Below are 15,744 nucleotides of genomic sequence, written 5' to 3' on the forward strand. Positions count from 1 at the left end.
TTACGAAAACATGTTACTCCTCTATTAAAATTACAATATAATATGTAACCTACTTTGGTCGATCATGAATATTTCAATGAATCATGTACACTCAAACTAAAAAACGTAAACTTCAATACCGATTATCTCGAAACAATTTAGAAAAACTATGCTTAGTTTTTAATCGACCCATTTTTGAATATGTCACGGAAGTGTGGGATAATTGTGGAAAAGGCTACTCACATAAACTAGAAAGTCTGAAATTAGAGGCCGCAAGAATAGTAACAGGTATACCAATATTTACAAAAACTGAAAATTTATATTCTGAGGTTGGCTTGTAATCTCTTTTTGAAAGAAGAAGGAGAAAAAAATTACATATGTTTTATAACAGGAACCAAAAGCATGCACCATAGTACCTATGTAATCTTGTACCTCCTTATGTATAAAGTACAACCAACTATCCGTTGCGAAATGGTCATGATATAATTGTTCCATTTTGTAGACTTTCTCTTACTACTGAGTCGTTTATTCCCTCTACAATACGTGAATGGAATAAACTTGATCTAAAAATTCGCAGCGTCGACTCTCTTTCTAAATTTAAGAAAGAATTACCAAACTATAGTCTATTATGTAAAATTGAAACGTTTTATTTGCACGGCCCAAGGAAATTAAATAATATCTTAACGCAATTGCGATGTTCCGCTTCATTCTTAAACAATGACCTATTTATAGCTAATATTATAAATGATCCTGCTTGCCATTGTGGGTCCGATATTGATGATGTCTACCATTACTTCTACGTTTGTCAAAATAAACACATTATGTAGAAAAACCTTATTCAATACTCTTAACTGGCTCTCCGAAAACTTTGTTTTAGATGCAAAACTATTAATTTGCGGACACTTGGAACTTTCGAACAAACAAAATATTCAATTTTCAAACATGTTCAAAATTTCATAAAAAGGCCAAACAGATCTCATCTGCCTTATTATTACCGGCACGGAACGTCATCGTCGTCATCGATACACAAGTCATCGTCACAGAATTATACGACTTTTCAAACTTTCTTTTTTCTCTTTTTACTTCCTCTCCTCTTTTTTTACCCATGAAAGCTAGTATTATATTCTATAAACTGTTTGTTTTATATGCATGTCAATTATATTATACTAGTATTGTAACTTTATACTGTATTATGGAGAAGAATTCATAACTATGATTTACTTGAGTATAATCCACTTTGCTTTAATTCAGCAAATAAAATATGTTTCAACTAAACTCAAGCTTTAAAAAAAAACAATTATCCCTATAATCCCTCTTACCTTTTTAATTTGTTATCCCTACCACACAAATTTTAAACGGTCTTTAAATAAAAATAATTGACTGCCTTTCTAAATCTGGCAAATAGATTTTGTTCTTGCGTATGCATATACACGTACAAATACCGTTTCGTTTGATTTTAATTCAAAGTAAATAAAATCAATTGTTAACCATAATACAATATTCAAAGCCTTATTATAGTATTGATTTGATACTATTTTGCGCATTAAGTTTAATCAAACAATACATTATTTTTATAAATATAATCAGTGTAAATTAAGATACTTATAACGTTCGAAGTTAACACATATGATATCTTCGTATAATTGAAGGATTAAAAACAATAAGAGAATATAAAAAGTGCATGATCCGTGTCGATAGTTATTGTATGTATAGGTTAAACTTATTTTTAAATGCATTCATTCTATATTAAAAGAAAACAAAGGTATTCTTCTGTTCAAAAGGTAAGTTAGTTCAATATTTATTCATGATAAATAATATAAAAGCAATATTTTTTCTAGTTCGAGCAAATATGACATGTTTAATTTTACTGTTATTAAAACTAAAAACAGTAGGGGAATATTTTTAAACAAGTTCAAAATATCAAATATTTATATACCACACTCATTTCCATTTATTTTCTTAACATGCATTCAACATATCATTTTGTGTTTACTTCATTATTATTGTTTTTGTTGTTTTGTTTGTGTCATTTATACGTATACATATATCTATATCTTTTACTTGCATGTAAATTCACTTTTGGCAAGATTCCAACGATTAGTCTTAATGTAACATTTAGTTGTAATAATGCTGAGGTTCTTAATCCATCCGGTAGACATGATCTCAGAAAAATAATCATAAACTTTATCGAACCTCCATTGAACTTGATAGAAACAGACTTATTTATACATGATATATCAGATATTTTTTCTTCTTCTTGGGATCTCACTTAAATGTAAGGTTTTTAGTTTCTTCGAATAATTATAATAATGTTATATAAGTATGCTCTGGCTGTTCCTGAATTTGCATCACTATAGAGTGTCGATCAGCTGTTTTAGAGTTAAACTCCAATATACAACAGGGACATCACAAATTATTTGTTGATTTGTGTTTAGCGCCAATTTCAGTACTATTTACTGTTTAGAGGAAGCCATATAAGAGACCCGTTTGTTGTATTTTGTTGAAAGCACATACAAAGCAAAATCAAATGTTAAGAGCGAAGCACAGTTTTCGTGACAGCATTTTTTTAAATTGTTATACTATTGTTTCAGAAAAAGGGAGAAGGTTTGGGTACCATTAAAACGTTTAATCCCGCTGCAAATGTTTGCACCTGTCATAAGTCAGGAATCTGATGTACAGTAGTTGTCGTTTGTTTATGTAATTTATACTTGTTTCTCGTTTTTTTTTTTATATATATATTGATTAGACTGTTGGTTTTCCCGTTTGAATGGTTTTACACAAGTTATTTGCGGGTTCTTGATAGCTTGTTGTTTGGTGGGAGCAAATGCTCCGTGTTGAAGGCCGTACATTGACCTATAATGGTTTACTTTTACTTTTATAAATTTATTTGTATGGAGAGTTTTCTTAATAGCACTCATACCTATTTTTATGACCACCGATGGAGTTAGCTTTAGACATTTCAGTTACTGAAGCTACTCTCGAAACTGTCTTGCGATAACTGAAAGTCGGACTCGACTTCTCTAATTCAACCAGACATGTTCAAGACTAAAATGTCTTCTGGGCTGCTGAACAATCCTTACACTTATATCCAGGACCGTTCCACATAGATAGATAGCATTGATAATTGAATTACTGGAAATACGGTTATCGTTTCTCAAATAAAAAAATCAGATCTCATATAAAGGATCAGACTTACCAATCTGTAAAATACAGAACTATCCTAGTAAGTCTCAAGACTAGTCAAATGCAGAACTGTCCACAAGTCTGGTCAGAAACAGTTTTGTTTATAGATCTGCAGCAGGCATACAATCAGACTAGCAGGACTAGTCTACTGACGAAATTATCCAACGTGTCTGCTGTACATTTTGTTCGGTAACTTGAAAGTCAGCAAGTCTGCTTTTAGTTACATAATCTACAGGTTGGGACTACACTTATCTGTTCATTTCTATATATATCACATAATGATAAGTCCCGTCACTGTCACTGTAACATGGATGTATAGTCATCTTTTTGGAAATCTTGCAATATACATTATAATTTGTTTTAACAAATAAAAACAAGAAACTTAATTTAAATAAAAAAGAGAGGGGAAAGATAACAAACGGTGTTGTAACTCATTAACTTATTACGAAAACATGTTACCCCTCTATTAAAATTACAATATAATATGTAACCTACTTTGATCGATCATGAATATTTAAATGAATCATGTACACTCAAATTTAAAAACGTAAACTTAAATACCGATTATCTCGAAACAATTTAGAAAAACTATGCTTAGTTTTTAATCGACTCATTTTTGAATATGTCACGGAAGTGTGAGATAATTGTGGAAAAGGCTACTCACATTAACTAGAAAAACTGAAATTAGAGGCCGCAAGAATAGTAACAGGTAAACCAATATTTACAACAACTGAAAATTTATATTCTGAGGTTGGCTGGGAATCTCTTTTTGAAGGAAGAAAGAGAAAACAATTACAGATGTTTTATAACAGGAACCAAAAGCATGCACCATAGTACCTATGTAACCTTGTACCTCCTTGTGTATAAGGTACAACCAACTATCCGTTGCGAAATGATCATGATATAACTGTTCCATTTTGTAGACTTTCTCTTACTACTGAGTCGTTTGTTCCCTCTACAATACGTGAATGGAATAAACTTGATTTAAAAACTCGCAGCGTCGACTCTATTTCTTAATTTAAGAAAGAATTACAAAACTATAGTCTATTATGTAAAATTGGAACGTTTTATTTGCACGGCCCAAGGAAATTAAATAATATCTTAACGCAATTGCGATGTTCCGCTTCATTCTTAAACGATGACCTATTTCTAGCTAATATTATAAATGATCCTGCTTGCCATTGTGGGTCCGATATTGATGATGTCTACCATTACTTCTACGTTTGTCAAAATAAACACATTACGTAGAAAAACCTTATTCAATAATCTTAACTGGCTCTCCGAAAACTTTGTTTTAGATACAAAACTATTAATTTGCGGACACTTGGAACTTTCGAACGAGCAGAATATTCAATTTTCAAACATGTTCAAAATTTCATAAAAAGGCCAAACAGATTTCGTCTGCCTTATTATTACTGGCACGGAACGTCATCGTCGTCATCGATACACAAGTCATCGTCACAGAATTATACGACTTTTCAAACTTTCTTTTTTCTCTTTTTACTTCCTCTCCTCTTTTTTTACCCATGAAAGCTAGTATTATATTCTATAAACTGTTTGCTTTATATGCATGTCAATTATATTATACTAGTATTGTAACTTTATACTGTATTATGGAGAAGAATTCATAAGTATGATTTACTTGAGTATAATCCACTTTGCTTTAATTCAGCAAATAAAATATGTTTCAACTAAACTAAATTTAAATAGAAAAGCTTTAAAAAAAACAATTATCCCTATAATCCCTCTTACCTTTTTAATTTGTTATCCCTACCACACAAATTTTAAACGGTAATTAAATAAAAATAATTGACTGCCTTTCTAAATCTGGCAAATAGATTTTGTTCTTGCGTATGCATATACACGTACAAATACCATTTCATTTGATTTTAATTCAAAGTAAATAAAATCAATTGTTAACCATAATACAATATTCAAAGCCTTATTATAGTATTGATTTGATACTATTTTGCGCATTAAGTTTAATCAAACAATACATTATTCTTATAAATATAATCAGTGTAAATTAAGATACTTATAACGTTCGAAGTTTACACATATGATATCTTCGTATAATTGAAGGATTAAAAACAATAAGAGAATATAAAAAGTGCATGATTGGTGTCGATATTTATTGTATGTATAGGTTAAACTTAATTTTAAATGCATTCATTCTATATTAAAAGAAAACAAAGGTATTCTTCTGTTCAAAAGGTAAGTTAGTTCAATATTTATTCATGATAAATAATATAAAAGCAATATTTTTTCTAGTTCGAGCAAATATGACATGTTTAATTTTACTGTTATTAAAACTAAAAACAGTAGGGGAATATTTTTAAACAAGTTCAAAATGTCAAATATTTATATACCACACTCATTTCCATTTATTTTCTTAACATGCATTCAACATATCATTTTGTGTTTACTTCATTATTATTGTTTTTGTTGTTTTGTTTGTGTCATTTATACGTATACATATATCTATATCTTTTACTTGCATGTAAATTCACTTTTGGCAAGATTCCAACGATTAGTCTTAATGTAACATTTAGTTGTAACAATGCTGAGGTTCTTAATCCATCAGGTAGACATGATCTCAGAAAAATAATCATAAACTTTATCGAACCTCCATTGAACTTGATAGAAACAGACTTATTTATACATGATATATCAGATATTTTTTTTTCTTGGGAGCTCACTTAAATGTAAGGTTCTTAGTTTATTCGAATAATTATAATAATATTATATAAGTATGCTCTGGCTGTTCCTGAATTTGCATCACTATAGAGTGTCGATCAGCTGTTTTAGAGTTAAATTCCAATATACAACAGGGACATTACAAATTATTTGTTGATTTGTGTTTAGCGCCTATCATTGCCTATTTCAGTACTATTTACTGTTTAGAGGAAGCCATATAAGAGACCCGTCCGTTGTATTTGGTTGAAAGCACATACAAAACAAAATCAACTGTTAAGAGCGAAGCAAAGTTTTCGTGACAGCATTTTTTTAAATTGTTATACTATTGTTTCAGAAAAAGGGAAAAGGTTTGGTACCATTAAAACGTTTAATCCCGCTGCAAATGTTTGCACCTGTCTTAAGTCAGGAATCTGATGTACAGTAGTTGTCGTTTGTTTATGTAATTTATACTTGTTTCTCGTTTCTCGTTTTTTTTTCTATATATTGATTAGACTGTTGGTTTTCCCGTTTGAATGGTTTTACACTAGTTATTTGCGGGTCCTTTATAGCTTGTTGTTCGGTGGGAGCCAATGCTCCGTGTTGAAGGCCGTACATTGACCTATAATGATTTACTTTTATAAATTTATTTGTATGGACAGTTGTCTTACTAGCACTCATACCACACATTCCTGTATCCATTTATTTTTCATCTCATATAGACACAACATTGGTATTTACTAGTAAATTTGAACATGGATAGTGGCAAAACTGGTTTTGAGAAGGACTGAATAAAAAGAGAGGAAGGAATATTAGACAAATGTTTTGTAAGTGTAAATTCTAAGATGTTTTTTGTAGTTCAAATGAACTTTTCATTTTAGGATATATGTTTTCTGAATCTTCATCATATTCATTATGCATAGTTTTATCCTTCAAAGATCTGCTATCCTGGGAAATTGCCGAGTCTATACATGTATCAAAATTGCAACTTCTAAAATACATTGTAAGACAATGTACGAAGATAATTGGTTCTAATATGCATAACCAGAACTATTTGTGCTGAGAATTTTAACCCACAGTTTTAAAACAAAACATGCTTTTTAAAATAGATATAGGAAGAGGTGGTATGAGTGCCAATGAGACAAATCTCCATCCATGTATAACAATTTATAAAAGTCAGCCATTATAGGTCAAAGTACGGCCTTCAACACATAGCATCGGCTCACAACGAGCAGCAAACTATAAAGGGCCCACCAATAACTAGTGTTAAACTATTCAAACGGGAAAACCAACGGTCTAATCTATATTAAAACGAAAAACGAAATGCACTTATGAACCAAATAAACAGTAGACAACCACTGAACATTTTTAAAAGACTGATTGACATTGATAGTTAACTTTCGTTGTCTTGAACTCAAATACGCAGATACCAAAGGGACAGTTAAACTCATAAATAAAATAAAATGTCAACGCCATGGCCAAAGAAAAAGACAAACAAACAAATTACAGCACACAACATAGAAAACTAAAAACTAAGCAACACGAACCCAACCAAAAACCGGGGTTGATGTTGGATGCTCCGGATGGGTAAGCCCGTCGTGTCGCTCAAATCCGAGAAATTCGATAGGACAACGGGTAAGGTTTGTAGTCACTACATAAGGAACATATACAATATCATCTGTGAAATAGTCATTCAATAACAGTCAACCAACTCGTGATGGCGTCCATAAAATGGATGATTTCAACAAAATTTTGGATAAGTCGATATTTTCCCACGGTCTCGAACTTTGTCCGATTTAAATGTATGTATAATAATAAGTTTGATGAATACAAAAATGTTTGACTCGAACCAAATTTACGATCCATAGACTAACAACAGCATTTCATGTGCATTTTTTCTCGAATTATAACACATATGTCAAAACAGGAACTCGTGGATTTAAACTGATTTAAAAGTTCATCTGACAATAGACAAGTAATAATTCTCCGGACAACTGTATTATTTTTTTTTTGTGATTTTTTTTTCAATTTATGGTACAAAATGTAAATATAATCAACATATATTGTCATGAAATATTTTATAAATATCATATATCTTAATTTAAAACATGTATTACCGTGGGAATTATCCCATGAGATAACAAACAAATATGATTCATTCCCGCCCTGCATATCTATAACTTTTGGAATATTTTGTTTAACAAATAAATGCAAATTATACTTCATTGCTTTTTTGAAATTAGGTCAAACAAAAACTGTATATAATAATGCTATGATTTCCACAAGTGTTTACCTCCAATCATCACTGAAAATAATGAGTGATCCAAGTACATACAATATTTAATTTGTTTATGAAACAATAACTGCATTCATACATTAATCAGCTTGGTTACATAACAGAGCTAAGAAAGTAAAGACAGGTTCATGTTCTTGTCCAACATTATATAATCGATTAAAAGTATTGCAGACAATAATTTATTTACAATTTTCGCGTAATAAATTTAACAGTAAGGAAACAGAAAAAAAGTAAATGAATGTACTCAGACATTCTTTTAATTATATATTATCAAGCACGTACTACACATTTTCAATGCATATTTTTGTATAACTTTTTAAAATGTTTATTTGTGGTCACTGTAGGTGTGTAACAGTCATTGATAATTGTATCGCTGTCAACATTCATATATAGTGTAAACACATTTGAAAGCGCTTATAGCTACCAAACCCAATAATCTGCAACGATAGATTGATAAAGCATAACCATGACTAAAAAAATGGTGTTTGTTAGTTATATATAGTCTTTAAAAAAAATCAATATTGTGTTATGACGTTTTTACAAACATCAAGAATGAATAAAATTTACTTCTGACAAGCTGCTAAAATCCTTTGCATGTCGCAACATTTAAAATGTCATATTTTTCTTTTAAAACGTTTGTTCGACACTCATACACGTAACCGTGACGTGTTTATTAGTTACGATGTTTTTCTTCCTGGTTACAATATCTGAACAAATAACGGCCATTTTATTATTCATGTTATTGTGATTATTCAGGTAAATATCAGGTAAATTTTCTTTTTTATCAATCTAACATGTATAAATGTTCTTTGACAATGCATTTACCATGTTGCGATGGTAATGTATACTTGATTTAAGGGACGAGCTTAACAATTATGGAATAGACGGTTATAAAACAAATCGACATGAAAAATGTGAAATAATTTAAACGAGGTATCTAATAATTTAGTTCATAACAAAGCAATTACAACAATAACTGCACCTTTATAAGAAAAACGTCTATAGTCACAATAAATTAACACTTATCGGTAAGCCAAAATGTAAAGATTAACTTCTATCTTCTTTACCTTTTTAAACATGTCGTTCATGGTTCATTAAATTAACACTATAAATCTGTCAAGTTGCGGTTTGAACTGTCTTTATGCATCTGTAATTGGAGGATAAGCATTACCACTTAAAAATCTAAAAAGAAATATAAATGGAGCAGAAATGTACATATACTATTACTACGATACTCTGATATTTTTTTTTTAAATAAAAATAGTGTAAAATAAATTCAGGGGAAATCGTCCACAAAAAAAAACTAACGTAACAAATCAACAGTACATGTGTTTTGTCTTTACTATTACAAACTTCAGAATTCAACTCTCCGATCAAGTTTCTGTTTCGTGTAACATGTGTAATATTCTTTTATCTTCGAGATTGACGTCGGGTTTTAACATAGCATATATAAAAGGAAACATTGAACATAACGCCAACATGTAGAAAAGGGTAATGTTATTTTAAATACGATAATTAGTAACTCATAAGGACGACAGAGTGTGATAAATCGAGGAAAACTTCCAATACCTTACTGTTTAAACTCTTGATGACTACCCGAATAACGAGCTAGTTCTAAATGATTTTCTATATCGCACTAACAAAAGAGGGACGAAAAATACCAGAGGGACAGTTAAACTCATAAATCGAAAATAATCTGACAACGTCATGGCTAAAAAAGAAAAGGACTACAAATTGCGCCTCAATGTAAATTATTTGCATATTCATAATATACCTAAGTATCCAATGAATAATGTGTCTTATCTATAACATTGCATTAATGCTAATAAAATGAAAGTTAAATCAAGTTTTGCTCAGTTAGAATCTCAAATCACAAACTGATTAACCAGTGCACACATATACTAGACAACTTAAAGATTTGTTTAAAAAATAAGAATATATTCATTAAATGCTATATTATGATGAATATAACAATCTTTTTTTGTTATATGACATGTTCTACATATATCTATCCATACTTATAGAAATGAGTATATTTATTTTTCAATTTAATTCAGAAATGTTCCAATTTTTATTTAAAATGTAATAGTTCTTTCTTTTTCGAATCATGTGTAAGAAACAGCTGCATTTGCTTCATGTAGTCTTGTATGATTTTAAATTTTTTGTTTCTTTTGTATATTTCGGATGTTATTAATCACTGAACTAGTATACATTTTTGTTTAGGGTCCAGCTGAAGCACGCCTCCGGGTACAGGAGTTTTTCGCTGTATTGAAGACCCATTAGTGGCCTTCGGTTGTGGTCTGCTCTTTGGTCGGGTTGTTGTCTCTTTGACACATTGACCCTTTTCCATTCTTAATTTCATTTACCACCCCCCCCGCCCCCTAAGATAAGACAATTGTATATACGTGGGCTATTTTTTTATGAAAGAAAATAGGATCAACTCTTTCAATTTGTCTTTAAGTTTAGAACTGTAAATACTAAGGTGAAGTGTAGAAAAGCCAAATGTTTTAATACCTTTGCAAGATGAAAGAGTCCTATATTGTATTTACTGTAAAAGATATGTGGATTTCTTTATAACAACATGTTATACACACCTCCTCTTAAATAGACAGTTTCACACTAACTTTGAAGTCCGGCTTTGACTGCTGATACAATTGGTGTTATTAATTAAGAAATCATGTTTCGTTGAGTACTTGTAATGTAATTAAATTGAGAAAGGAAATAGGGAATGTGTCAAAGCGACAACAACCCGACCATAGAGCAGACAACAGCCGAAGACCACCAATGGGTCTTCAATGTAGCGAGAAACTCGGAGGCGGTCTTCAGCTGGCCCCTTAAAAATATGTATACTAGTACAGTGATAATGGACGTCATACTTAATTCCGAATTATACACAAGAAGCTAAAATTAAAAATCATACAAGACTAACAAAGGCCAGAGGCTCCTGACTTGGGACAGGAGCAAAATTGCGGTGGGGCTAAACATGTTTATAAGATCTCAACCCTCCCCCTATACCTCTAGCCAATGTAGAAAAGTAAACGCATAACAATACGCACATTAAAGTTCAGTTCAAGAGAAGTCAGAATACCTAGTAAAATACCGTTAATGTGTACGGACACTTATGTACTAGTAATTTAGGTATTCAATAAAGTAATGAAAGAGCCAGGTTTTTATCTTTGGTTGCAATTCAAAAGCACCATATAACAGATGTATGATTATCAAGTATCGTTAGTACGTGTCGTGAGGGTTTATTTTGAGTTTCCAAGTGAATTAGCAATACTTAAGGAATTCATAAAACAGCTTGTGTATTACAATTCACACACAAACACGATGTTGTTTGATTTTGATTTTTTTCTGCAGTGACAACAACTTATGTGTCATTGAGTATAAAATAGTCGCATTAAGCTGTTGAATTCGCAAAAACTGAAGGGGAGAGCGGCTTCATTTCTTTATTTTGTATAGCAGTGGGCCACATTGTTTAAGTGTGCATTAATGTCAATATTTTTGCATGTATCAGTAGAGTACATTTTCTGTTGATCTTATTTTGCCAAGTGACACCAAACACAGAATTAATACTTAGTTTTTCTTTTTTATAGAACGCGAAGTCTCAAGATTATGGTGATTTGGAGGGGCGGGGCAGAAAGAGAAATAGCAACTGGTCATTTTTAACATTCATTTTATTTCATGGTAATTAAATTCTTAATTGCAAAATAAGGTGGGTTAAAATGTTTTCACAAACCTTCGTTTTACCTGTTTTAAAACATTTTATTTTATTGATTATGACTTAAATGATAGCATGCATATCTTTTTTTATTGATATAATTATATCTTCTAGATTGTAAATAAAAAAGGTATTACGATTGCTAGTTCTCCAATGTAATTCATTAATAGACTCGTTTGCAAGGTGGTATATGTCCACAATGTTCCGTGACCCCATATCAGGAAGTATTTCGAGGCCACCTTCACCATGTTTACTTTAAGAATGAATGTAATTGTTTGTAAACTATTACACATGTATCTATTTAAATTGTTCGAACACAATTAACTAGTATACAGGTAACTGTGACTTGTCGACAAGTTTAACTATTTGTTCTTCCTTGTTACAGTATATGAACTGAAAACATCGGTTTATTATCTTGGTTATTGACAATTCAGGTAAATACAATGTCAACATTTATCTTAAACCATCTTGCATGTGAACATTTGCTTTTCAAATTCATTAACCATGTTCTGAATATATATATGCGATATAAGATGATATCTTTCAAAATCAGTGTGTCTTTTTAATGGAAACCCCCTGATTTTGTTTTCTAAATGTCACAAAAATAGTGAACTCCGAAAAAAAATTTAAAACAGTTTAATATTTACCCAAACATTTATTTAATTATAAGTAATTTAGGCCGATTTAAATATGTTCATTCCATATGTTTTCTAGCTTTTTATAAAGTAATTTGTTGGTCAATTTAGTTTATAATAATGATTGATATTCGACCCGCTGTACACATACACCATGTACATATATAGTTTAATAACATTCGGCAGTCTGTATCGTTTCTTAACCCAACCATCTGTAAAGACATACCTCTACCTGATGGAACATGGTATGTTAGCTACATTTAGTCAAATAATACAATGTTGTGTAAAAACATATTTCCGAATAAGTTGGATGGCAGATAAAACATAATTACGTCGTCAATAAGGAAAAATGTTTACGTATTGTAGACTGTTAAAGTCCCTAGTATGCCGAAATAGTTTGAGTACACTATTATCTATTTTAAACGTTTGTTTGACTATCATACAGGTAACCGTGTCTTGCTCATTAGTTTCACTTTTTTTTTTCTGGTTACAGTATTTGAAATGAAAACATCCTTTTTATAATCATGATAATTGGCAATCCAGGTAAATACACTGTCATCATTCATCTTAATACATCTTAAGGGTGAATATATGCTTTTCAAATACATGAACCATGTTGCGTCGGTAATATTTATGTGATATAAGATAATATCGTCCAAAATCAGTTTCTCACTTTCAAGGAAACGACCTGCATGTCATCATATACATTGTACAAAAGCTATCATGTTGAACATGCACACTTTCGTTTTAGTATTAACAGTAAACACATCTAAACCTATCTTAATTATACGAACCATGATAACAGATACACATGTTAAATACAAAAATTGATGTGACATCAATTACCAAAGTATTGATAAGAATAACAAGAATATTCATCTTTACAATCTATAAAGAAACATAATATCAAAGGTTAAACTATAAAAGCGAGAAAATGTGGTATAATTGCCCATGTAAACAGGTATAGGCCACCACAGGTCATTAAATTACGAAAATAAACATACCGTATGACCGACCGAAGTAGAACCCGGCTTGAAAAAATATTCTTGTGTTTTGTATGTGTGTATGTATTGTGTGTGTGTGTATTGTATTTTGTCATTAAGTCGATTTGAAAAGATCACTAGAGCTTGTGTTTATATAGTTTATTGAAATTGACTCTAAATAAACCAAAAACCTCCAATGAATCACATGTTTTATTTAAGAAATGCCTGATAAAAGGAAATGTTAAATCAAGTTTAGCATGTTTAGCCTAATTTGAAATCTTGATTCACAAATTGACCGACCAGGCTGCAAAATTCAACTACGAATTAACAAAAAAAAAAAAACGTGTTCATTGAAAACAAAATTCCGAGGTAACTTAATATCAATATTCCAATCTCTCTTACATGTTTTAATTATACAGTAAGTTATACATGTGTCGAGATATACACTAACATGTGTTTCCTTTGATTTGGAAATACAAATGATTACTTTTGATGATCTGAGCGTCACTGATGAGTCTTGTGTAGACAAATCGCGCGTCTGGCGTACTGAATTATAATCCTGGTACCTTTGATAACTATTGATGAACAAAATAATGAAACTAAATTATGAATATCGGTTATTCTCATCCGATGATCCATATATATATGTACCGTACTAATATTATAGTATATTTATGTTTTTTTTTTTTTTTTTTTATCAAATAGCACATTGCATAACAGATGCTTGAAGTTAGCAAATTGAAAAAATAACTAAACCAGAAATGTGGAAGTTTCATCGAGTCTGTGGTAAAAATGTTTCTCTGGAAAACGATTGTACCACTGCAAAGCGATTAAATCCCACCGACACAAGTGATCATGGTATTTGTTTTACCAACACACCATTAGTGAATGGAGAATTGTTTGAAATACAAGTAGAAGAACTTGTTACACGATGGGGTGGATCATTTAGCACTGGTAACTTATATTTTCTAATTTTACTAACTTATTATAAAGTTCTTTTAATAACCTTAAACAAACGCACCTTATAAGATACAGATTGGTTGAAACACAATTCCGATAAGTGAAACTGGTTGCAAGTCATAAATATGCCACTTTAGTATTATTTGTAAGAAAAGACTGTGACAATACTTAGTTTCAATATAATCATTAATTACGCCCCCCTTTCATGTTAATCAAACAATACCTATTCCGTATTATTATCTGCATTGGTGTAGCCTATGTGACAATTTCGGTAACAATTATTTACTCACATTGGAACACTGTATAACGATAGAGTCACATATATCATATTTGTACACTTGGATTTACACAAAAAAAGTAGAATAAACTCATTATCAATACCCGGATTGAAATGCTGTTTTTGCGCAAAACGTACGTTTCATCTGAACACGACTTATTGTTCATTTCAGACTTACATTAAAAAGTCATTGGTTAAATCAATTGTTAACTCGTGAATTGTAAAAGGGGTCGAAAATTCAAAATGATCAGTGTCAATATCTTTTATTGTTCGCTTTATCTTTAAAATGGGGAGTTTTTAACGCCCGAAAATCCCTTAAGATGTTAAATATATATTTCCAGGGGTTGTTTTTTTTTCTTGCTGCGTTGAAGACCCATTGACGGCCTTCTGCTGTTATCTACTCGGGTCTATTTGACAATTCCCTATTTCTATTCTCAGTTTTATAAATATAATGTATAATGTTTACTGCATTGAAACTGAACGTGTTAAACCGATATATTATAAGAAATACATGGATTAGCTTTTTTTCAACATGTAAACACATATTTTGAATTTTAAAATATTTACGTCTCGGGTTTCCCTGAAGATACACACTTGGTTAAGTGTGTAACTAACACAGAAAACAAATGAAGTTTTAGGTAATAGAAAATGTCAAAATACAAGAGCATCGGTTATATGTATTGTATGACCGAGATTGTACTACATGAACTACGTTTTTACCCACACTTGATCAATGCAATTTCTGCATCATTACGGTGATTATAATCCGTTTGTGATCTTAGAATCGAAAGTTGAAAAAAGGTTTTTAAAGAAAAGTATGTGGTAGCATTTCTGCAATATGTTCTATTCAATTGTCTTTGAAATAATGTGCCTTAAGGAATAAATCTTGTAGATTTGAATAATCAAAGTAATTTTTAAAATTGTAAAGGCCTTTTAGAAAATTTACTTTTTTGTTTAAATTATGTCATGTCATACAGTCAACAAGTTTGCACTTGTATTCAAATAGTTCTTAAGAAGAAGTCATGGTAGGCATTGAA

At 30.8% G+C, this 15,744-nt stretch overlaps 1 protein-coding gene across 8 annotated transcripts in view; it reads left to right on the forward strand.

Annotated features, from left to right (window-relative positions):
- Positions 1 to 5,272: 5,272 nt before the first annotated feature.
- LOC143053476 (neuralized-like protein 4) overlaps positions 5,273 to 15,744 on the forward strand; it is a 41,902-nt gene continuing 31,430 nt past the window's right edge. For 2 of the 8 annotated variants that reach the window (XM_076226273.1, XM_076226281.1), the window contains exons 1-2: positions 11,726 to 11,818; positions 14,176 to 14,424. In XM_076226273.1, the coding sequence (XP_076082388.1) occupies positions 14,232 to 14,424 (193 nt within the window). In that variant the 5' untranslated portion in view covers positions 11,726 to 11,818; positions 14,176 to 14,231. Of the gene's footprint in view, positions 5,377 to 6,557; positions 6,663 to 8,839; positions 8,899 to 11,725; positions 11,847 to 12,216; positions 12,287 to 14,175; positions 14,425 to 15,744 lie in introns of those variants that run through there. The other 6 variants (XM_076226278.1, XM_076226277.1, XM_076226280.1 and 3 more) reach the window with 6 other exon arrangements.

The sequence above is a fragment of the Mytilus galloprovincialis genome, chromosome 12 (assembly GCF_965363235.1).
Source record: "Mytilus galloprovincialis chromosome 12, xbMytGall1.hap1.1, whole genome shotgun sequence".
Taxonomy (NCBI): Eukaryota; Metazoa; Mollusca; class Bivalvia; order Mytilida; family Mytilidae; genus Mytilus; species Mytilus galloprovincialis.